Consider the following 23468-nt stretch of genomic DNA (forward strand, 5'->3'; position numbering starts at 1 on the left):
GGAGCACCCCGCCGTTCCTGGCTGGAACTGGCAGCAGCAGGAATTGCCATTGGGATGAGCCTTTGTGGGGCTGCAGCTCTTGGATTGTGGGAGCATCCCTGGGAGGATCCATGGTTTCTGCAGCCGTGTCTGGAAAGGTTGGTGAGCTCCCGGCAGCTGAGTGCCAGCTGGGAATTTCCTGAGAGGAAAGCACACATCCAGGCCTTCTCCGAATGAAGGATGTGAGTGTTGTACCTTCAGGGCTTAGAGCCAAGAAGGAACTGCACATCAGCTCCCAAAAACGGATCCGAGGAGTTATCCCATGTGCAGGCTGTGCTCCACATTCCCTGCTCCCACTGATCCCGCTCTCGGAGGTGCCTCTGGATCTGACAGTGCTCAGATGCCACCTCTGAGCCCACCGTGCCCGGGAGCCACTCGGTGCCCCTTGGAGCCACCCCTGGACAGCGCGTGGTGGTCCGGGAGAGCCAGGCTGGCTGCCCTGGTGGCCAGGATCCCGCTGGCTCCGTGGGGCATTCCCAGGTGTTGGATATCCAGTAATGGAACCCCCTGTTTGCTTTGTGTGGAGGCTTTTCCCCCCTTCTGTAGGATCTGCATTGCAGATGGCTTTTGCTACGCAAGAGGCAAGCTTCCCTTGCCCAGGGATAATTCCAGAAGCCAAAGCTTGCATTCCCTTCCTCTCCCAATCCGTAGTTCTTTCTGGGGCTGTCTGTGTGCATCCTCGGTGCTCTCTCCCCACCTGGGTGCTGGGAGTGTGGTGTGTTTGCAACGGGGCACTGCAGACACCTGAGCACACGCTCTCACTGGGGGTGGCCAGGCCCAAGCGAATATTCCAGGTATTTGCTTTTTAAAAGGAAAGCCTTGCCCAAGGCTCAGCAGATGGAAGCAGAGCTCGTGCGCACGTTTGACTAAACTCGGTGAGTATCTGGCACTGGTTTGAGCACTTCCTACGTTCCCCTCGGATCTGCTGATCCCTGGATTCGTGCAGCACTGCTGCAGCAGAGACCTTACTGCTGCTGCTGCCTGTTCCTAGCCCTGGCTAAACCAGCATCCCCAGGGACACAGCTCCTTTGATGGCTGAAGGTAGGACAGATGCCTCTTTGTGTACAGCTGGCGTGCAGGGAACGGGGGCTGCCATGAATGGGAAATCAAGATTGATTCATGAGCAAGAATAAAACCCAAATTGCTCTCATTATGTCTTCTACTTTTTTTTTTTTTTGCCTTCGCATCTTGCTCTGCTCTGGCAGATCCATATGGATGTGCTATCCATACTGCTGGTGGGGATAAGGACTTTAGGAGGATGAGTGTTAATTCTGCCCTTGAAAGGAGTGGAGATTTAAATATCTCTGTAAAATTTATATGGTTGCTTGAAAAAAATATAATCCCTGTGCTGTTCTTTGGAGTTCAGAGTTCTGCTCATCCCTGTGCTGCAGGAGGATGTTTGCAGCACCGGGATTGTGCTTGGCAAGTTTGGGGTCCACGTGCTTGTCTGTGCCCCCTTCAGCCAGGGATAGGAGCAGCCGAGACTTTCTTGGAATGAATTTGGATTTTTCTCCCTTGAAATAGGGCCTGCCCATAAATATGTGTGAGGGCTTTGGTGGGGTTGTTCAGCCTGAGAAGAAGGAGGCTCAGGGGGGACCTTGTGGCTCTGCACAAGTCCCTGACAGGAGGGGGCAGCCGGGGGGGGGTCGGGCTCTGCTCCCAGGGAACAGGGACAGGAGGAGAGGGAACGGCCTCAGGCTGGGCCAGGGGAGGTTTAGGTTGGACATCAGGAAGAATTTCTTCATGGGAAGGGTGGTCAGGCTTTGGAAGGGGCTGCCCACATGGGTGTTGGGAGTCCCCATCCCTGGAGGTGTCCAAGGAAAGCCTGGATGTGGCACTCAGTGCTCTGGGCTGGGTGACAAGGTGGGGATGGGGCACAGCTTGGACTCGATGATCTCAGAGCTCTTTCCAGACTCAATGATTCTGGGATTCTGTTGAGTCTGTGTAATTCTGTGCTCACAGGGAATGGGGAATTAGGAGCGTGTGGGATGGAGCTGAGCTGCTTTGGGGGTGCTCTGTGGTCACAAGGACCAGGGGGTCTCTGTCCATCCCTCTCCTGCCAGGAGGGTTGGGTGTGTCCAGGGCACAGAGACCCTTCTGTGAGGGGCTGATCCTCTGCATGGAGGTGCAGACAGCAGGAGAACAAAGCAGGTGCGAATCCAGCCCTGCTGGAGGATGCTCCAGGGAAGAGCAGGACACAGGATACAGCCCCAGGGTGGGGTATTGAGGTGGATGCTCCTTTCCTCCAGCCCCAGTGTTCTTGGTGAAGAAAAGTCCCTCTTTTAGTCCCAAAATGCTCCTGGGTGTGTGGAGAACTTTCTCTCCAGCAAATCCTGGCTGCAGACCTCTTCCCCATGGCAGTGTGAGCAGGGAGGCTTTGATGAGCAGGGGTTTGTGTTCCCCTTGGAAGCTGGGAGAGAGGAGCTGTGGAGCAGCTGGGAGCAGAACCACAGATCACATTGTTCTCGAGCTCTTTGAAGTCCCTATTTCTGCTGTCATACAGACATAGAATCATTCAGGTTGGAAAAATCCTTTAGAATCATTGAATCCAACCACTAATGGACTCGATTTAATAATAACACACCAGGGCAAGGACTTGGATGCTGATGGGCACTTCTGGCTCAGCAGAGCAGTTTTTTTTTAGCTTGCATTTCTCTTTTGATTCACTTCAACACTTGTTTGTGGTGAATTTATCAATGTGGCAGCTGGGTGAAGGGTGACACGGGGGGAGAGGCTGCTCTGCTTCGGGTGCTCCATGGCTGAGAGAGAGCTGTGCTTCCCAAAAGCAGCCTGGCAGATGACACACTGCATTGACCTACTTTCGGGAGAGGCGCAGAAGTGTTGGGAAAGCTGTGTCCGTAGGCAGCTCCGGGACGAGAACAGCGAGGAATCGCTCAAACGTGCTGCTGGAAAACTGCTGTGATGGCTCTGCGGCCCTGGGGCCAGGGAACGGGAGATTGGCATGGGAATCTCTGCCCCTCTGAGAATTCCTTCTTTAGGGGTCTCTCCCCCTTTGTGGATTCCTTCTTTGGAGCATATGCCTGAGAAATCTGGCTGTGTCCAGTTGCCATCGTGGAGCGTAACAGGTCCAAAGCACACCCTCAGTCTGAGGGAATTCTGGTTCAAAGCTGGGATTAAACCTGGGATCAAATCCCCAAAGAGCTGCTGTTGGTTCACCATTCCTTGGGAGGGAAAAGCATTGCTGGAAATCAAAGCTAATTACAGAGCAGAGAGACTTCCATGTGTCTTGAAGGAAACCCGTGGTGGCTTTTTGACCCACAGACCATAACCCAACCTGATAAAGACAAATCTGATGCCCAAAAGAAAGCAAATCTTTCTGTGGGAGAAGGATAAAACCCACTGCAGGGACTGTTTTCCCAGGAAGATGAAAATAGGGAGCAGTGTTTTTGTTGGAGCTTTGGAGCAGTTCTTAACACGCTCTTCTATGGAGATGATGACTAAAGAGAGAACAGAGGCAGGTTCTGTTAAATAACATTTCTCCTTATCCATCTGCTGCCTCTGTTTCTCCATTGCAGGATTCCCTTTCTGGGCCCTGCTGTTTTTCTCCACATCTGGTGCTGGGAATGCTTTTGGGAGCCGGGCTGGTCTGCGGTTTGGGGAGTGCGTGGGAGGAGGCTGGGCTGGGCTGGTGGCTCCACGTGGGTGTGGAGGGTGGTTTTGGTCCTGCCTGTTGTCCTGTCTCATGTTTGGATGTTAGTCCAGAGTGAGGGATTGTCAACGCTTGGATCAGCCCGGGAAGGGGGGGAATGTGTCCTTCCTCCTCAGCAGGAGCACCTGGACAGGGATCAGGAGATCCCTGCCTCAGCTTGGGTGAAGGAAAGTGGAGCCCAGCATCCTGCAGAGCTGTCAGCTCGTTTCTGCTGAGGAATCCAGTCAATCCGGAGTTATTAACAAAGGGATAATTACTCACCCGGGACTTCTGCTCCTCCCTGCCCGGCTCTGCCACAGCCTGGGGGCTGGTGACTGCACTGAGCGACCTGGTGACACCCCTGTGTCACCCTGACAGGTTGATGTGGCAAAAGCTTTTTTCTTCAGAGCGTTTCCTGGGACAGGAGAGGCTGCGTGTGAGGTGGATTTCCTGGGAAATTGGTGCTGGTGGTGAAGCAGCTGGGTGGGTGAGCAGCAGGTGGGACGGTGCCAGTGGGCATCCCCACATTGGGAAGAAACGATTTTCCCAATTCTCTGGCATTCTGGCTGAGCACAGCTCACTTCATCTCCCTCCCATTCTCCCCATCCCAGGCCGTGTCCCCTCCTGGGCTGGTCCATGTGTCCCTCAATGTCTTTCTCTTTGTTGATCCTCTTTTCCAAGCTCTTACAGTCCTGTACCTCACTGGGCAGTTTATTCCTCCTTAGGATAGGAAGGACTCCTGCTAACAAGGCAATGGGAATTTTTATTAATATTTAATAATTATAGAGAGCTCGGCAGAGGTGATGTGGCAACTTCTAATAAAAACATCCCTGCTGAGGCTGCAGGAGCTGGGCAAAGGCTTGTTTCGACCATGTTCCCATGTTTGGAATCGATGATCTTGGAGGTCTTTTCCAACCTGAGCAATTTTGTCACCTCTCAGCCCCTTGGTGCCTTCCCAGAGCCCTCCTACTCTGGACTGAAAAGGTCCAACTCCTCCCTGTGCTCCTTCCCCTGCAGGGGAGTGGTCAGGCACAAATAACAGCTGGAAAAAGGATTAAAACTCAATTTTACAGGACCCCCCTTGATGATTTTGTTTTATTTTGGGTGATGTTTCCTATACAGAAGCCAGTTGGAGCAAAAGCACTTTAAAGAATCCATCTCCCCTCTCCTTCAGTGACAAGTGGGACATGGTTTGGCTCTGTTTCCAAGGGATTTTCTGGCAATGTTGGAGTTAGGGGGACAAACAGGGAAGGGGATTCGAACATGAGCCTTCAGGAGCATTTTCCTGTTACTCCGTATAGCTTTTAAGGGATTTTGGAGGACTGGGACTCCCAACTGCTCTACTGCAGCCCAGCAGCAGGAGGGCACAGGGGCTGCTCGACCCTGCCTGTGTCACACAGGACGTGTTTGAGCAGCACAGTCATCATTTCCAAGAGATGGCTCAGAACTGTGGAGCACCACCTTGGGGAGAATTCTTCCTGAAGGTGTAGTTTAGTGCCTCTTCTCTTACGTATTTTCTGTCCCCAATTTCCCCTAAACCCCGGCTGGGTTCTGGTCAGGACCTCGAGGGCAAGTCTGCGATCGGAGGCTTTATAAATAACTTTCTAAATAGTTTTTATTGCTGATTTTGCAGCTCTGTTGTTGAGGTTGGAGCCCAGGCTGGAGCAGGGGGTGTCTGTAGTCCCTGCCCAGGCTCACAGCTCTCCTGTCCATCACGTCTTTTCCAGAGGCAGGTGGGTGGTTGTGATCCAAACCACTGCCCAGGGCTCAGTGACAGCTTTAGAGAGGCTTGGCATTCATTGTCGTCAGTTTTTGGTGTGGCTAGTGGAGGGCAGAAATGGCAATTGAGACCTGACTGCCAAATACTAATGCCTGCATGTTGGTGCAAGTGCTGTAGGTGTTGAAAGTGTTTCCTTTAATCCTCGTGGGTCTGGAAGCTGTGCCTGGACCACACAGGCACTGCTCTGATAATGAAATTCAGCCATGCCTGGAGGTAAGAACATTGTGAGCATTTCTCAGGCCCGGGGTTGGAAGCTCTGAGCTGGGGAGGATTGAACTGGATTTAACTCTTATGCTGGTTTCTCCATGTGGGAGCTTTGAGCTGAAAGGCTGAAGCCTTCAGGATGGGATGGTGGCATCCAGTCAGTCCCAGTCTGGTTTCTGCCTGGGTTATTTGGGGTGTCACAGCCTCTGCTCCATTTGAGCTCCTGAGCCAGGCTTCTCTTTAATTTTATTTTGCTTGTGGGACAGTCTTGTCTAAAAGGTGCCACTCATCCTCTGTGAGCTCCTGCCTGGAGCAGGCCGGGTGTGGAGCATCTCAAGGAGCTTCTGCCTCAGGGTTCTCCAACCCATGACAGGAGAGTGGCCACTGGGTGTCCCCAAGGCTGTGTCAGCACTGAGTGTGCTCCTGGAAGCTGATTTGGGATGTTCTGCTGGTTCACAGTTCCACAAGCTCCTTCCAGAGGTGCTGCCTCAGTCTCTTCACAGAACAGGGAGTTCAGGGACACGGGTCAGTGGTGGCCTTGGCAGTGCTGGGTTAATGGTTGGACTCAATGATCTTGGAGGACTTTTCCAACCTAAATGATTCTGTGGTCTCTGTCTGAAAAATCCAGCTTAGTTTCCAGAAGTGTAGAGATTTGGAAGTAGGAGTGAAGGAGCTGGAGGACATCAGGAGGTCTCCTCACCAGCAGCAAGTGCTATTTTGGAGGCTCAGTCTCTCCATCACAGAGTGACTCTGAGCCACTTTCTGGTTGCCACAGCCAGCTCCTCATTTTCCACACCTCCAGCAGTTTGTTCCTGGCTGGCACAAGCTTACAGGCATCTGGGCTGGTCTTGGTGACTGGCACACGCTGAAAAGACCCCTCAGGTTGCTGGGAGTTAAATATGAGATCCCATGTTTCAAACTCAGCCCAAATTGTGGGTGTCAGTGGTGGCCTCCTGCTCCATCTCCGGGGCGGAGGCAGCGATGCTCACCTGCCCTCTGAGATGAAGGGAAGGCAGCTGGATTTGTGCTTCCAAGGTGCTTGGATGGCATGGTGTTAATTCCTGTCATGATGGTGTGTCTAAAGCAGGCTGGAGGGCCTGTGCCAAAGGAAGGGGATCAAAAGGAATGTGGGATGAGTCCCAGTCCGTGAGCAGTGATACTCAGGGAATGCTGAAGGGCATTAGCCAGGGTTGTGGAAGCAGCCTTAATTCTGCCACTGCCTCCCTGGGAGCCTGGGTTGTCACTTGCTCTGGCCCCTGGGGCATTTTGGGTTGGGAAATCATAGTTTTCAGTAAGTGCTCCTGCTCTGCTGGCCCATCTCTGGGGAAAGCTGAGCTACAGGAGATGCAGAGAGCAGAAAGCTGCTCTTTTCTGGGAGCATCAGGTTATAAATGTACTCCTGGGCCACTCTGGGGAAGGAAAAGGTGGGTGAGTGGGATTGGTGCTGGCTTTATCCCACAGGGATAGCACCACATGGGTGCTTATGCTTTGGTGGAAGCACAAGACCCCGAGCTGCCTCTGGAAATACTGGACAGTGGCTTCCCCTGTGCAGGATCCTCCTAAATTCCTGCAACTTTTAAACACTTGGCTGCGTGTCTCTTCCCCCTCTGTTTTCCAGCAGCATTCCCAGGAAGGGGGCTGGGTTTATATCACTCGTTCTCCTTTTAGCCAACCATAACTTTTTGTCCTGCTCATGTTTGGGGTCTGTTTTACTCTGTGCCATCCAGGCAGGTTCCCAGCCTTGTTCCTACACTGAATAACGCAGGTTTGTGAGCTCACATAATGCATCTTGTTGGAATCCCTCGGAGTTTGAGGCGCTGTGCCTTGCAGCAGTGTGTGCAGGGTGTTGGCAGATGACTTAAATTCTCCTGAAAGGCTGTTTTTCTGGGTCACTCCTATATGCAGCCGATAAAACTGGCTCTGTGTGACCTGTGTGTCACTGCTGTACCCACAGCCCTTCGCTCAAGGTGCCTTTTCACTGCCATCCTGCCTTCTGGGAGCAGTTTTTAGAATCTATTTCAGGAGCTTTATCCCAGAACTGCTGTTCCTGAGGGTTCCTGGGAGAGCCCAGGTGATGCCAGCACACCTGAGAGCTCTGAAGCACAACAAGACATGGGAAGAGGTCTCATCCACCCCCATGGAGAGCCCATGGAATTATTTAGGTTGGGAAAGCCCTCTGAGATCATCAAGTCCAAGCATTCCCCAGCACTGCCAAGGCCACCACTGACCCCTGTCCCCAAGTGCCACACCCACACGGCTTTTAAATGGTGGCTTCCAGTGACAGGACAAGAGGAAACGGCCTCAAGAAGTTTAGGTTGGATATTTGGGAAATTCCTTCATGGGAAGGGTGGTCAGGCACTGGCACAGCTGCCCAGGGCTGGGGTCACCATCCCTGGAGGGATTTAAAGCCATGTGGGTGTGGCACTTGGGGACACGGGTCAGTGGTGGCCTTGGCAGTGCTGGGGAATGGTTGGACTCGATGACCTCAGAGGGCTTTTCCAACCTTAATGATTCCATGATTCTGTGATTTTTTTTGGCAGTAAAGCTGCCTGGAGGGTCTCTCAGAGCCTGATTTTCAGCTGTAAGGTTTTTGGATGTTTCTGGATGTGACTGGACTGGCATCAGGAGTGATGGATAGAGCTGGACGTGCAGGAGAAGCTGGTCATGGACACTTGGAGGACAAAAGGCAGGCCCTGAGGCCACCCCCAGCCCTGGCCTAAAGCTTGGGTTTGAGCAGAGTTGGGAAGAGGTGACTCTGAGTGTTGTGACCACATTGACTCAGTGAGGAGGAAGGAAAGAGAAATCAGGGCTGGGTGTGAGCAAGGAAAGGCTGCTTTGTGGTGTGAGGGGCAGAGAGAAGGGCATGAAGCAGAGCAGGGCTCAGCTGGGATTTGACTTGGGTGTCCGGGGAGGAGAGCAAAGGTAATGTGAGGGTCTGAGCTCAGCCTGTGCTGTGGGATTGGGACTGTTCAGTGCTGCTGCTGGTGGCCCACAGCCATCCCTGGCTCTGTTCCTGGTGTGGGGAGAGCAAACCCCTCCAGCTGTCACCACATGGCTCCCTCTGCACCTGGGCACAGTGCTCTCCACATGAGGAGTGCCACTCCACACCAAAGGTCTCCGATTTTTTGGCTCCCAGGGTTTTTTGGCTCTTTTGGGCAGGAATTTGCAGGCTTAATGCAGGCTATTGTGCTGGCAGACGTGCAGGCAGGCTCTCCATGGCAACTCTCCCTATACACAAAGCACCATATGGCTTTTTTTGGAGGGGGAGGGAATGAATTCAGCAGAAAAGTCAACCTTTGTTTGTGGTGCTGTTTGTCTTTGCTCTCTGTGGAGCTTGGGGAGGTGGGAACAGGGATCGCTGGCTCCTGAGCATGGCTACTGCTGGCCATGCCACCACGAGGCTGCAGGTGACCTCTCAGATGGCCTTTCCTTGATTTTTACACTGGAATTTGCTGTGAAAAGAAACCCATCCTAGCCAGAGACCCCCTCTTTGGGCTGGGCTCTCTGCACACAGATGGAGCAACAAGGATCCTATTCATCCCCATCATGTTCATTCCCCAAAGGGCTGGGAAGGCTCCAGAGCCCTTGGTTTGGGCAGGAGCTGGGCAGAAGGCAGGTGATGGACGGCAGGAGCTGCCTGTGCCTGTGCTCTGCCCACGCTTTATACCCCTCATTCCAACGGGAAGCTTTCACTTGCCTGCAAATCCTCCCTTTTCAAACCCCTCTGGAAGGAATGAGGAGAATAAATATCTTTATCTGTGTCTGTGGAAGAGTAGGAAGTGTTTGTGTGTCTGCTTGGAGGGGGAGGAAAAGAAATGATGTGGGAATAAGGGGAAGGGAGCAGCCTGTGCCTTTGGGATGCTCTGCAGTTCCGGGGCTGCTGTGGGGTGCCAGCAGGATCACTGGAGATGGCCTGGAGCTCGCCACTGCTGTGGGTGCTTGGCTGGCAGGAGAGGTGACTGCCTGTCCCTTCTGGGTGGTGTGACACAAATCACCTTCCAGGAGCACTGTTTGGGTTTGGTTTTGCCCCCAGACGTGGGCAAAGGCTCCTGTTGGTGGCACCCCCTGAGGTGCTCCCATTGCTGTGTGGTGAGCAGGTGCCTGTCCCCATCCCCTCCCTGCTGGCAGCCAGGAGGCTCCAATCCCAGAACAGCACCAGGGATAACTAATGGGAAAACTCCTGGTTGTAGGCTCAGGCTCACAGGTGGAGCTGTGCAGGTGGAGACAGAGGGACATTTGAGGAGAGGGACACTGCCATCTTCGGATTATAGAACTGTTAAGGCTGGAAAAGACCTCCAGAGTCATCAAGTCCAAGATCTCTCAGTGCCAAGCCCAGCAGTCAGAGCAGGAGGTGACCTTGCCCTGAGCAGGGTGCTCAGGCAGCAGCATTCCAGGTGGATCCCAGGGCCCTGCTCTGGCTCAGCAGCTGGAAGAGAGCTGGGAGCAGCCCCACTGCTGGTGCCATAGTGGGAGAGCAGTGGGATATTGAAGTGCTAAACTGTGCCCTAGAGCACCTTCCCCCTGCTGCAGCCCTGACCCTGTGGAGCACAACGTTGGGTCTGGCGCTGGAAAAGCAATTTGGGTCATTCCTGGGGTGGATTCACAGCCTCACCCCTGGGAGCTCCAGACCCAGCAGAGGGGAGGGATCATTTCTTGGTCCCTCGTGTTCAACTTCTCCCACCCCAGGGAACCCCTCGGGTTGGTGGCTGCAGAATCTCCTGTGTCTGCATTTAATGCTCACCTGAGAGAGGCCCTGGGGACGGTGTTTGGGTGGGAGGTGTTCCTGCAGGCCCAAGTCCTTGCTCCATCCTGTGCCCTAATCAGAGATTCTCAGAATGGTTTGGGTTGGAAGGGACCATAAAGCTCATCTCATTCCATGGGCAGGGACACCTTCCACTAGCCCAGGTCACTCCAAGCCCCGTCCAGCCTGGCCTTGGACACTGCCAGGGATCCAGGGGCAGCCACAGCTGCTCTGGGCACCCTGTGCCAGGGCCTGCCCACCCTCCCAGGGAACAATTCCTTCCCAATCTCCCATCCAGCCCTGCCTCTGGCACTGGGAAGCCATTCCCTGTGTCCTGTCCCTCCATGCCTTGTTCCCAGTCCCTCTGCAGCTCTCCTGGAGCCCCTTTAGGCCCTGCAAGGGGCTCTGAGGTGTCCCTGGAGCCTTCTCTTCTCTGGAATGAACACCCCCAGTGCCCTGACCAGCCCCTAATCCCTTGACCTTTCACCAGATGTATCAAATGACCACGATGTGCTTCCTTAATGAAAAATGGCCTTTCTTGACACCTGCAGAGGGGCCCAAAGCAGGAGCTCTGCCTGTGCCTTTGCAGGGAATTTCCCCTCTGGATAAAGCTGGCACTATCCCATCTGGGTGGCTGCAGCAGGACAAATGTGCCTTATACACCCCTTTGGGGGCTTGGCATGGCTCTGAAGGGCACAAAAATGTGAATCCTCTCCCTCCCCAAATCCTTGTGCCTTCCTTGGGAGCAGGGACAGGCGCTTCCTCCTCCTCCTCCCAGCCTGGTTCCTCGGCAGCAGCCAGGCCCGGTGCCGCAGCGATGGCAGCTCCAGGCGTGTGGGCTTGAGCCTGCTGTTTATTTTGGGACTGCAGCACTGCTCCCGATTTGGTGCTTCCAGCCCGGGATCTAGGCCGTGTGCTGGATCGGGCATTAGCTGTTGCTTGAGGGAGCACGGGGAATTCTCGCTGCCTTCCTCGCTGGAAGGGCCGGGAGCGATGCTGCAGACGGGGGTTTGGGGCAGGAGGAGGAATTTATTTTAAAGATCTCTTGCTGCAAAGCTCCTGTTTTTGCGGCGGCCTGCGCGGATGCTCCTGATGTGTGTGGCCGCGGGAGGAGCAGGCGCCGAGGAGCTGCAGCCTGCCTTCCCCGCCGTTCCCATGGCACTTGGCTGTCACACACACATCCCATGCATTCCCTGCCCACAGCAGGATTAAAGCCTTCTGGGAGAAGAATGAGAGGATGCAGGAAACGGAGATAGGCAAGAAGCTGGGAAAAGGAATGGAGGGCATGGAGGGGTAGGGATGAATCCAGGAGCCAGCCCCATTGGAGCAGCGAGGGGCCTTGTAGGATTTGTGGCAGGGAGAAGCCAAAGCTGTTGCCTTGCACTTCAGGTGGAGGTGGGATGCCTGGGAGCAGAGGCCCTTCCTGAAGGCTGGAGGCACCGGTGCGTGCTCACAGAAGGTCCTGTCCCGCCGCCGTCACGTCTCCCAAAGCCACCCTTGGCTCGAGGGTGCAGATTTTCCTCTTGGTGATTCCAAGTGTGTGTTTGTTTGCCCCTGCAGACCCTGACAGCCAGCTGTATGATATGGGATATACCCCCGAGGAGGAAGCCCCGGCCTGTCCCGATGAGTTTGATGACTTCGTCACGTTTGAGGCAAGTACGAGCTCTGTTCATTCCCATCGAGGTTGGCTGCACGTGGAGCGGGATTTGGGCGTGGAGAGGAGTTTGCTGTGACAGGGCTCAGGGGTGTTTAACACATAAAGGCAAATGCAGTCTCTGGGTGACAGGCCCAGAGAAGCTGCACCGAGCATTTGGTGCTGCTGAAGTTAAAATGGGTGTTGATAAAACTGAAAGAGCAGAGCATGGTGCCCTGGGTGGAGAGGGAGCCCCTTTCTGGGGACACAGGAAGGGGACCTGCTGCTCTTGGGTTTGTCTTCCTGCTGGAGTTTCTGAACCTGGAGAACCTGAGCTTGGTTTTGAGGTGTACCAGCCATGAGCCTACCTGAGAGGCACAGCAGAGCAGTGGGATGTTGACATTTGCTGCTGTTTGGCCAGTAAAAGGCAGAGCAGAGGACAAAAATCTGTATTTTCTCTCTATTCTTGGCCTTCATCAGGGATATTTCTCTGATATAGGTTGTTTTCTTCTAGTTAAAGCCTCCATGCCTTGGTTTCCCCCTGCTTTCCTGACCACAGGAGCATGTTGCAGCAGTGATCCTGCTGTTCCCAGCTGCTCTCTGTGTCAGGGGTTTGGGGCTTGGCTTGGAAGGCTTCACTCATTCCTGCTCTGGGCCTTCCAGCCTGGAGCAGGAGGTGCTGCAGGTGCCTTGGGAGAAAAGGGGTGGCTGGGTCCCTGTCCCTCATGGGGACTGAATCACTTCCCTCTGCTTTTCCTTTTCCAAACTTCCCTCTTCAGGGTTGTGATGCTTGTGTCTTGGTAGCCTGGATGGTTTTGGGGTTGTCCTGTGCAGGACCAGGAGTTGGGCTCTGATCCTTGTGGATCGCTTTCCCACTCAGGATATTTAGGATTCTGTGTGATTTTGATCACACAACTTGTTGCTGGCAATGAGACTGCCAACCTGCTTTGTATTTGCATGCAAACATATCTGTTTATGGTATAGTCTGTAGTACATCATTTTGGCCTTATGATTTCTTGATAAAAGGTTAATGATAGACTGGGTGTTGGGCAGCTGGTCAAAAATCAGGGAATGGTTTGGGTTGAAGGGATCTTAAAGCTCATCTCATCCCGCCCCCTGCCATGGGCAGGGACACCTTCCACTGTCCCAGGCTGCTCCAAGCCCTGCCCAACCTGGCCTTGGGCACTTCCAGGGATCCAGGGGCAGCCACAGCTTCTGTGGGTAATGCTGAATATTGGTTTTTTTTCCTTTTTGAAAGGTAGCTACAAGCCCCAGGAACAGCTGGGGAGAAAAGGGACAGGAAGGCAGGCAGGGAGATGGATTTCCATATTTTTTATGTGGTGCAAGGTCACAAATGGGCATTTTAACGCTGGACTGAGCAGTGTAGAGGCTGTGACAGGCAAAGGCTTTTACTTTTTGCTCCTCGGACCTGTGTCAAGGGACCATCTTGCCTGAGATTCTGAGCAAAGATGTTTTCCAAGGGCTAATTTAACATAGATGAGCTCTGTCAGCACTGGGAGCTATTCTGGGCAGCAATACCAACAAGGCAGGTGTGTGCCCCACTGGGATGAAATACTTCTGCTGCTGGGCCAGCCTTTCCTTGAAGAGACAAGGTGACCCAAAGGAAAAAGGTGATGAGTCCTGAAATCTCCTTTTCCAAAAGATCTAAATGGATTTTTATACTGAACTCAGTGTAGTCGTCTAAAGGACAGCTCTACGTTTAACATGCCGGGCAAGAATTATCCGTGTTGTCTTGGATACATGATTCAAAATAATTTCCAGCCTGCCAGGTTTTCGTAGAGGCTCAGCAAATGAGAACATGCTGGAGAAATACCACTCAGCCTTGGGAGTGTAAAAATAAACCAGAGTCTTGGGGAGAGGGGGTTTTTGTTCTCTCCTGGCTGAGCCGTGAGCTCCCAACGTGCCTTTTATCCCACACGTCCTGGAGTGCTGTGCCTTGGAAAGCTGGAGCTGGCTCAGGGAGGGAGAAGCCATGGTACAAAGCATCCTGCTGGGAGCAGCAAAGGCATGTTCCTCACGGGAGCACCAGGAAAAGAGCTGGAGAGAGCTCCAACAGGCCCTTCTTCCTGAGGGGCAGCAGGACATCATCAAAGCAGAGAACAGGATAAACAGCCTTTCCCAAAATCTGTGTTCCATCTTGCTTGGATTCTCCAGAATAGATGAGAGGGGAAAAAAGCACCTTTCAAAGTGAAGACATCACCTTTCCTCAGAGTAAACTTCTCACTGCATCAAGCAGCAGTTTGGGCTCTGGGATGTTGCCGTGTCAGCCCTGGGAAGATGCTGCACAGGGATAAACACACCCCAAAACACAGCTGGGACACCTCAGGCACTGGGTGAGCCCCTCTGGCTGTGGCAGGGCCATGGGGCGAAGGGGCACAGCTGGGTTTTCTCGTCCCTTGTCACATCAGAGCTGAAGGAGTTGCTGCATTTGCAGAAGTGCTGGGTGCAGTTGTGGTTATTGGAGTGGAGCACTGGCTGTGGTTCCTCTTAAAGAGCCCAAAATCCCAGTGGCTGGAATGCTCAGCACTTCCAAGTGCTGGGGTCTGACAGGGAGCTTTTCTCCTCAGTGCTTGTTCAAACAAGTGTAAACAAGTGCTTCAAGCAGTCTCCAGGAAAATGTCTTCTCCTGGTTAATAAGGCTGCTCTGCGTGCTGACTCACGTCCTCTTCTGCTGACTGCCATCAGGAGAGCTGAGTATCCATGGAAAACCCTGAGAGCCCCGAGCTGGGGACCTCCACCCAGTGTTTGCTCTGCAGAGAGAGCCACCAACGCCTGCTTCCTCCAGTAAAAGGAGGAAGGGGATGAGGTGTGAACTCAGGAATTCCTGATGTTGGATACTCCCCCAGTTCAGCCACTGGGGTGGCTCTGGATGTGACATGGAGCTCCTGGCTCCTGGTGCACCATTCCAGGTGTGTCCAGCAGACAGGCCTGGCTGTTCAGGTGCTTTCAAAGAGGATTTCTGCTCCCGTGGCTCCACTGAGACAGCAGCTCCTGCAGCCACGTGGCTTTTGTGCCTCCAGCTGGGCTTGCAGGGGGCTCATCCCAATCCCTCCAGCTCTGCTGTCACACATCCAAGAGGATCCTCATCCCTGTGCACCCACTGGGAGCAGGGAGAGCATCACCTGGCTGGGATCACCTCCCTGCAGCCCCACCAGTGTGTTCTCCTGCTCAAGGTGGAAGCGTGGCAGTTGGTGGGTGAGAAACCACCAAAAAACTAATGACAGCCTTCCTGCTTTGTCAAAGCCACGTGAAGGGAGCTTGGAGCTTTTCCATGCGGACACCTGAGCCCTGTTTTCCCCCAGGCTGGGCTGGCACAGCTTGGCTGCTGACTGCCTGGAAGGTGGGAGTTCTCCTCCCTTGCGAGCTCCTGTGGAGCTCATGACTCAGTGCTAAGGCACAGGACTCGTTTGCAATGCTCTGGGGGACATGGAAGTGAATTTGGAGTTAGCTTTCTTGGGATCATGGAATCATTAAGGCTGGAAAAGACCTCCAAGCTCAACCATCAGCCCAGCACCACAGGCATACCCGCTGTGCCTTGCCCTAGGGTGAGGGCTCTGCCCCTCTGCTCTGCTCCTGGGGCAGGTGAGCCCCTCTGGGCAATGCAGAGTGGGAAGGATGACTCTCCAAAATGGAAAACAAGCCATGAAAATGCTAGGATTAGGCTGGGATGGGCATGAAGATGTTTAACTTCATGTGGGCTGGAGGAGAGGTGGAGCCAGTGCTCTGTAAAGGCTGCCTTGGAGCACCATAAATACCCCAAATAGGGATTTTTTAGCTCTGGGAACTCATGTTTTGGGCCAGCAAGGTCAGAGGAGGGCTCTGGCTGAGCTCTGCAGGACAGGCAGCCGTAAATCCTGCGGATGCAGTGCCTTGTGCAGGGCTGTTGCCATCTGCTGGGCGGCTGCCGTGGCTCCTCCTGGAAGCAGCCAGGAAAAAACTGTTCTGCACAGGCAGGAGAGGGGAATTCGGCTTTCCCTGGAAGCCTTCACCCACCCAAGCATGTCCCCTCTGGCTGTTTGTCCAGCAGGGAGTTGGACAGCATGGGGGGAGTGGATCTGGGGAGGAAAATGGGAGCTGGGGAGGTCCCAAGTTTTGTGTATTTTGGGATCAGGAGCTGCTCCTGGCTCTCCCAGGCTGCCTGCCCACAGGTGCAGCTGGAAGAACTCCAGCTCAGAATATTCTGTGACATTCTGTGCAGCAGTGAGCAGCAGCTTTAAGGCCGACACGTCAACTCTGGGAAACTTTAACTCTGTTAAAGCCGGGATTTCTTTCCATGTTGATCAATTGAATTTAATCCTTCTTTTTGAGGGCAAAAATCAGGGCGAGGCCAATGAAATCCACATTGCTGGGTTCCTCCAGCTGCTCAGAACTTCTGCAGAAGGGACCAAGGACTGGTGTAACACAGAAGCTGTTCTGGGAGCACGTAGGGCCTGGAGCCCTTCCCAGAGGTGTCACTGTCATTCCTCGTGCCTCGTGTTTTGAAGGAGCCCTCCTGGGCTGGTTGTAGGAGTCTGCTGCAGGCTCCTTGTGTCCCCTCCCAGTAGCCCTGTGGACCTTCTGAGCCCTCCTTTTCCTAGTACAGAATTCCCAGGGAGATACTTGCATTCCCAAAGGCAGAGCTGGGTCTGCTGAGCACAGAGCGTTTGGGAGGGCCCTGCTTTGCGATCTTTGGCATTTTAGGTGAGGTTTTTTTCCTCCTCTGCCTCTCCACACCAATGTTACCATGGGATGCGTGTCTGGCAGGGGCTAGCCAGGCTGAAAAGATGGGATTGAGCTTTGTAAACTCCTCAAAGCACCAGGACAGAGCTGGCTTCAGCAGTTCTCTGGCTGTCCTAACCCAGGTGTGAAGGTCTGGTGGTGGGGATGCGGACATGGAGCTGAGAGCTCAGCTTTTCTGTCCCAGTGCCATTCCCACTTTCTGGAATGGCCTCAGTAGGCCTCTGGTCACAGGGCTGACCCAAAAGCACCGTGAATGAAATGGTCACAAGCCCCTCTCCAGGGGTTGCCTGCTGGAACTGGTGATCATTCTGTCCTGAACAGCTGGTGGACTTGAAATCGTGCAGGTGGCTGGAACTGCAGGGCTGTGGAATTTGACAGGTGCAGTTCAGTGTCTGTTCATCTGTCCTTGGGGAGCATGTGGAGCTCTGAGCAATGTCCCCACTGTCCCCAAAGCCTTTCTGCTCCCCTGCACTGAGAGACAAAGGGCCATGAGCCCTCTGTGGCAGCGAGTGAACAGTCTGTATTATCCTTGCATTCAGAGAGTTCCACAATGGCTTGGGTTGGAAACAACCTTAAAGCTCATCTCATTCCACCCCTTGCCATGGGCAGGGACACCTTCCACTAGCCCAGGATGCTCCAAGCCCCATCCAGCCTGGCCTTGGACACTGCCAGGGATCCAGGGGCAGCCACAGCTGCTCTGGGCACCCTGTGCCAGGGCCTGCCCACCCTCCCAGGGAACAATTCCTTCCCAATATGCCATCTATCCCTGCTCTCTGGCACTGGGAAGCCATTCCCTGTGTCCTGTCCCTCCACCCGTGTCCTGTCCCTCTGCAGCTCTCCTGGAGCCCCTTTAGGCCCTGCAAGGGGCTCTGAGGTGTCCGTGGAGCCTTCTCTTGTCCAGGTGAGCACCCCCAGCTCTCCCAGCCTGGCTCCAGAGCAGAGAGGCTCCAGCTCTCCCAAATCACCCCATGGTGACAATTTGATACCTTAAACCTTGAAAATACCCAGGACATTAATTTATTGTGTAGACTCAGTACTGTGTAGAGGGAAAGATGGGAGTGTAAATTGGACAAGGATGTCCCTGAAGGCAGGACCCGAGTGCAGGGCTACGGTGAGAAATTTCTTTGCTGGGCAGAAAAGATGTGAGTTGAAGTGTTTGCCCTGTAGGAAACAGGCTGGAAGGAGTTTGGAAAACAAAGTCCTTGGAGCCTTATCTTGAACCACAAGCAGATTGTGTGGGACTGGCAACGTGGGAACTGGGCTGTGGGACACTGGGAAGGAGCGGGAAGTGAGGGGGGGAAGCAGTGGGAGCAAAGGTGTCTCAGTAAGAGCTGGAGAAGTAAAACAGGCAGGGAATTGGGGTTTCCTGATTAGTTTTAGTGTCTGATTTTGTGCTCTCATGGGGGTTCCCAATATTCTCTGAGGTCTTGAGGCACGAGCAGAAGAGCAAAAGGTCTGTGACCTGCTCTGCGGAGGAGCAGATCCAGGCAGAGCTCGGGTTAAAGCATAACTCCTTCCTGAGCAGGAATCTGGGCTGGCCTGGACTGAGCTCAGGAGGTCAACTGCTTCTCAAGGTGCAGGACACTTCCAGTCAGTGCTGCTGAGTCGGGGGTTCTGCTCAGAGCTCTGCATGCCAGGAAGGATGTGGCCCAGAGGACAGCAAGGATAACCCCCAGAAAAGGAGAAAACGTGCTTTGGGAAGGTAGGGGAAGGAAATTGGTGTGTTTGTGCTGGATAGGCAGGACTGAGGGAGCTCGAAATATGTGAGGTTTCTGCGGAAAGGAAACAGAAAACCGGACAAAACCCTCAAAACTTGTGGGTGTGAGCAGTGCCGAGGCCTCCGTATGCCGAGGGCTGCCATGGGGAAGGGAAAATCCCATGGATCAGCTCTCCCACAATGCTGGCTCTGCTGGACTCCTGTTTGCAGGGAGCTGCTTGGCTGAGAGCTTGGCCAGGGTGGCACTGGGATGTTTGGAAACTCAGCTGGCACCCGTGAGCAGCCCTTCTTTGGGCTCAATATTGGCACTGCCTGCCCGAGATCACCCTCTGAGTCACCAAAAGCGCTCCTGGCCTGCCCCTGGTGAGCAATCCAAGCTTTATTCACCCCTCTATTTGCGGCTATAAGGAAGGGATTTGTCATTTAACGCTTAATTATTCACCAGAAACACCAGGAAGGCCGAGATAAACCTCGACAGGTCGACTTCACATTCAACCTTTTTATTCGGGGATGGATTCCTGGGAAGAGTGAGCACCTGGAGCGGGGCTGGCCAGGGAGTGGGGCTTGCAGGACGTGCTTTTATTTTGGAATTCAGGGAAGCGGGAGGAGGCTGCGGTCACACGGCAGGGAAGTGTGCCTGGGCTCCCGCTCCTTATCGGGAGCTCGGGAACAAAAGGCGCTCTGTTGGGACTCCAGCTCTCTCCATAAACCTCCTGGCTCTCCTGGACTTTGCTTCCCTCCTGCCTCCCAGAAGCAGCTCCCGGAGCTGGAGCTGGCTCTGGACAGCAGGCGATGTCTCCACAGGTGGGTTTTTGGGAGCTGACATGAAATGAGGAGGGGTTGGGTTTCTGTGCTCAGCCCTGGAGGTGCCGGGAAGGGGCGGGTTGGGAATCCACCTGACTTTTTACATGGGCAGATCCACCTGTGTTTTTTTACATGGGAATGATTTAGACTAAAAGAAGAGAGATTTAGATGGGATATTGGGAAGGAATTGTTCCCTGGGAGGGTGGGCAGGCCCTGGCACAGGGTGCCCAGAGCAGCTGTGGCTGCCCCTGGATCCCTGGCAGTGTCCAAGGCCAGGTTGGACATTGGGGCTTGGAGCAGCCTGGGACAGTGGAAGGTGTCCCTGCCATGGCAGGGGGGTTGGAACTGAGTAGAACTTTAATGTCCCTTCCAACCCAAACCATTCCGGGATTCTGTGATTCCATGGGCTGTGGTGTACCTTCACACTCCCCTCTGCCCGAGTCTCCCTGGGGGAGTTGGACCAGGAGGGACGGTTCCTGCTGGTTTTTAGGGTGCTGGGGACAGTGTGCCAGATGTGGTGTTCTGTGAGTTGGTTTGGGGGTTGTTTTTTGGGCTGGGTGAGTGGTTTCAATTTGTCCCAGCAGGTGCAGCACGTTTCTGTTACCCAGCCTTGAGGGAGGTGATGGAGTGTAACAACCCCAGCTCCTCCGGGGGCTGAGTTGTGAAAGTTGCCTTCCCCCAGGGCTGAGCACAGGCTCTCTGGCTTCCCTGGAAAGCTGGCATTGCCCGGGTATGTGGGAAGAGGGCAAGATTGGGATCCAGAGGTGGCAGTCCCCAAAGTGGCATTGCAGAGGCTGAGCTGCCATGGGGTGTTCAGGGCTTTGGGGTCAGCTGCATTAATGTGGGGCTATAAACACAACTGTCTCCCTTCTCCCTGGCTCCCAGCCTGGCACTGTCACCACTGTCTGGGCCACAGGGTGTCCTTAGAGGGGGATTTTTGTAGCTGATCCGTCTCTTCCCCATCCTGTGCACAGTCAGGGCTGGATTCTTCAGGCTCACACTGCTGGGAAAACAGAGTTGTTTTTCCTTTTCCGTCACTCACTTCCCCGCCCAACCTTCCGAGTGTTTGTGGCCAAGGACAGCAGAGCTTGGGGATGCTGAGACAGCTCCAGGGACAGCTCTGCCTGGAAGGAACCTCCCTGGAGCCAGACTTTGCCCTCCTTTCCAAGGCAACACCTTGGCAGAGCTTGTGCTGAACCTTCTGTCCATGGCAGATCAAAGCTGAGCCTGTTCCTGCCTGGACCTTGCAGGTGATTCCCAAGAATGCCTCTCCTCCTACTGCAGCAGCTTTTTTATAAATCCATATGGTTTTACAGCACTTCACAACATCTTATCAAATAATCTTTACTCCCATATGCCATCAGATGTATGGAATGGAGGAGCTGCTGCTGGAGAAGGCTCCTAAAGGCACCTCACCACCTCCCCTGTCTCATCAGGGCACATTACATCATCCCGGTGCTGATTCCATCATTTACTTCCTTTTAGAAGCGGGAATGCTCACCTGAGCTCTCAGATCCCTGGAGTTTCCCTGAGTAGGCAGAGATGCTTCGGGGTGGCCCATGTTCCTGTCAGGCAGGTGTGGCTCTGGGGAAATACTGCTGGAGGAGCTGGATTCAGGATTGGGAACCTCAGTCAAACCCTGATCCTGTTCCAGCTCAGAACTCTGTGTGTGCCTGAGTCCCAGGTTTAATGTCTGAGGTTTGCCTGAAGCACCTCAGGGTGTGTTTTATTTGATAAAAGCTGAAAGTGCACTGATATTGGTGACACCAACCCCGTTCTGAACGTGGTGGGGATGTTCCTGGCGTGCTTGTAGCCCAGCCTGGCTGTCCTGAGGCCCGTGGATATTTTTAAGTGTATTTGGCTTTTTTTAAGCTGGAAAAAATGTTTACTTTCTGCTCACAGGAAGGCAAAGCTGGCTGAAGGAGAGTTGTGGCAGGGGGGGTTTGAAGGCTCAGTGCACAAACCAGCTCCTCATGAGGCCATAAGTAAGAACTTTCTGTGCCCACACACTTGCCCAAGGACAGAGATTTGGCTTGGCTGGCTCTGGCAGGCATTTGGCAATAGCTGAACCCCCTCGGTTTGCCTATCTCCTCCTGGCATCTTTTCTTGAGGTTTGGTTACTGATTCTGGGATGAAATGTGCAGCAAAGTTCTCCACGCTCGTGCTCAGGAGAAGGACTTTGTTTACAGTTTCAGCTGCTTCTTAACTCATTGCCCACACAGGTTTAATTTTAATAGGCCTCTCTTGCTTTTGGAAACCTCATCCTGGCTGGCATCACAAAGGAAAAAATACAGTTTGTAAATAATAAATTGATGCACATCTTTGGTGTGGCTGAAGGACAATGGTTGGTGTGCTGTGCTGGTGGGTTCTCCTACTCCAAAAGGGTTGTTCCCAAATCCAGCCTCTCCATGCATGTATTTCCCATCAATAAGGTGGTTTGGAACAATTTGATAGAGAAATCACAGAATCATGGAATGGTTTGGGTTGGAAGGGACCTTAAAGGTCCTCTTGTTCCAACATCTGACTAAGGGCACTTTTCAGCTCCTGGTTGGCTTCATGTTAAGAGGGTCAGCACTAACCACAGCAGGATTTTTAGGCAAATTACTTGTGAACTGGAGTGTTTGGAGGTTTTTTGGCTTATTTCAATAGTTGTGCTCATTATAATACTTCAATATATACTTAAATTTCAGCTTTTCCAGTGAGAAGGGGGGGGGGGTGGTATTTAAAAAGCAGCCTTTATTTTGTAGTGTGCAAGCGAAATCCTTTCCAGTTTGGCATGAAATCTTTTTCAAACAGGCAAAAGGGAGGGGAACGTGCACTTGGGGGTGGCTGCTGTCACCTCTTGGGCTCTCTCTGTCCATGACCAAGCCAAGGCAGGTCAAGCCTCTGCTTCCCCATGTCCTTCCTGCTGGGGCATTAATGGTGTTTTTAGAAAGTGCAGCATAAACCCAGTAAAGCACTTAAGCGAGGCCCAGCTTTAGGTGTGTAAGTGGTTTTGGTGGGTTTATGCTTTTATAAGTGGGTGGGGGCTTTAGAGGCTTTTGTTTTCTCCCTGCAAGGCTGGCACAGGCTCTGCCCTGGTGGAGTTAACAGGAGCAGCCCCTTCTCCTCACACTGCCTTTAGACTCCAGTTCTGTGCAGGTTTGTGTCGTGTTTAACTTTGGGGTGGTCTCCTAGAGGTGCTGGTGTCCACAAGCCAGGTGGGAGCTGAGCCAGGCTTCCAAGAGGAGCTCCTGGCTGTCTCCATCCCACTGAGTGTGGTGGGCACAGGGGCTGGGACAGCAAAGCAGGGCTGGACTGGGTCACTTGGCTGCTCCCAGTGTCCATATGGAATGGGAATTGCTCTTAAGCAACTCTCTCCATCCCTTCGAGGTTTTCTATCCCTTTTTGCCCCTGGCAGTGTCCAAGGCCAGGTTGGACGGGGCTTGGAGCAACCTGGGCTAGTGGAAGGTGTCTCTGCCCATGGCAGGGGATGGAATGAGATGAGCTTTAAAGTCCCTTCCAACCCAAACCACTCTCTGATTCTATGAATACAGGGCTTTGAGAAATGTCATTTTCTCCAAAATCATTGGGAAAATCCCTGAAAGCTGCTCTGTGCAGAGGGAAAGGGGTTTGCTTCAGTCATGCCTGCATTCAAACTGCTGCTCTTTTGCCCTGCTGCTGTTCTGGAGGGGCAGCTGAGTGTGTGGGATCCCGCCAGGTGAACTTCAGATGGAGCAGATGGCTTTCCATGAGCAACTCTTCAGCTGGAGGCTGGGCAGGAGGGCTCCCACCCCTCTGCCTGACCCCTCTGGGGACAGGGATCAGCTGGAGCTCAGCACCAGCACTGGCAGATCCAAAAATTCCCTGATTGGCTCTGAGGTGTGCTGGAGAAATCCCCAAATCTTGGGAAAGGGGCTGGCACTGTGAGGGGTAACAAGAGCTTTGGCTTCTGGGGGGTTTCTGTGCTGCTCCCACAGTTCTCCAGGCGTCAGGATGAGAAGGGATCGTCCCTGCCCGTGTGTAGGAGCAAACAGGCAGGACTGGGAGGGAAACCCAGTTCTCCATGCTCATACCACAGTCTCTTAAAACCCAAATCCCACTGCTTTTCCAGAGCCTGCTCAGTGCTGGATTTGAGATGCTGCTCCAGCTGGAGTGCTGAGATTTGAGTCCCTGCAAACC

General features: G+C 53.6%; 1 protein-coding gene across 2 annotated transcripts in view; it reads left to right on the forward strand.

Moving 5' to 3' along the window:
- RAB11FIP3 (RAB11 family interacting protein 3) overlaps positions 1-23468 on the forward strand; it is a 75184-nt gene that overhangs the window by 24832 nt on the left and 26884 nt on the right. For both annotated transcript variants that reach the window (XM_082292208.1, XM_082292209.1), the window contains exon 3: positions 11974-12065. In XM_082292208.1, coding sequence (XP_082148334.1) covers positions 11974-12065 — 92 coding nt within the window. The remainder of the gene's footprint in view (positions 1-11973; positions 12066-23468) is intronic.

This window comes from Coloeus monedula, assembly GCF_965178545.1.
Source record: "Coloeus monedula genome assembly, chromosome: 16".
NCBI classification, from domain to species: domain Eukaryota; kingdom Metazoa; phylum Chordata; class Aves; order Passeriformes; family Corvidae; genus Coloeus; species Coloeus monedula.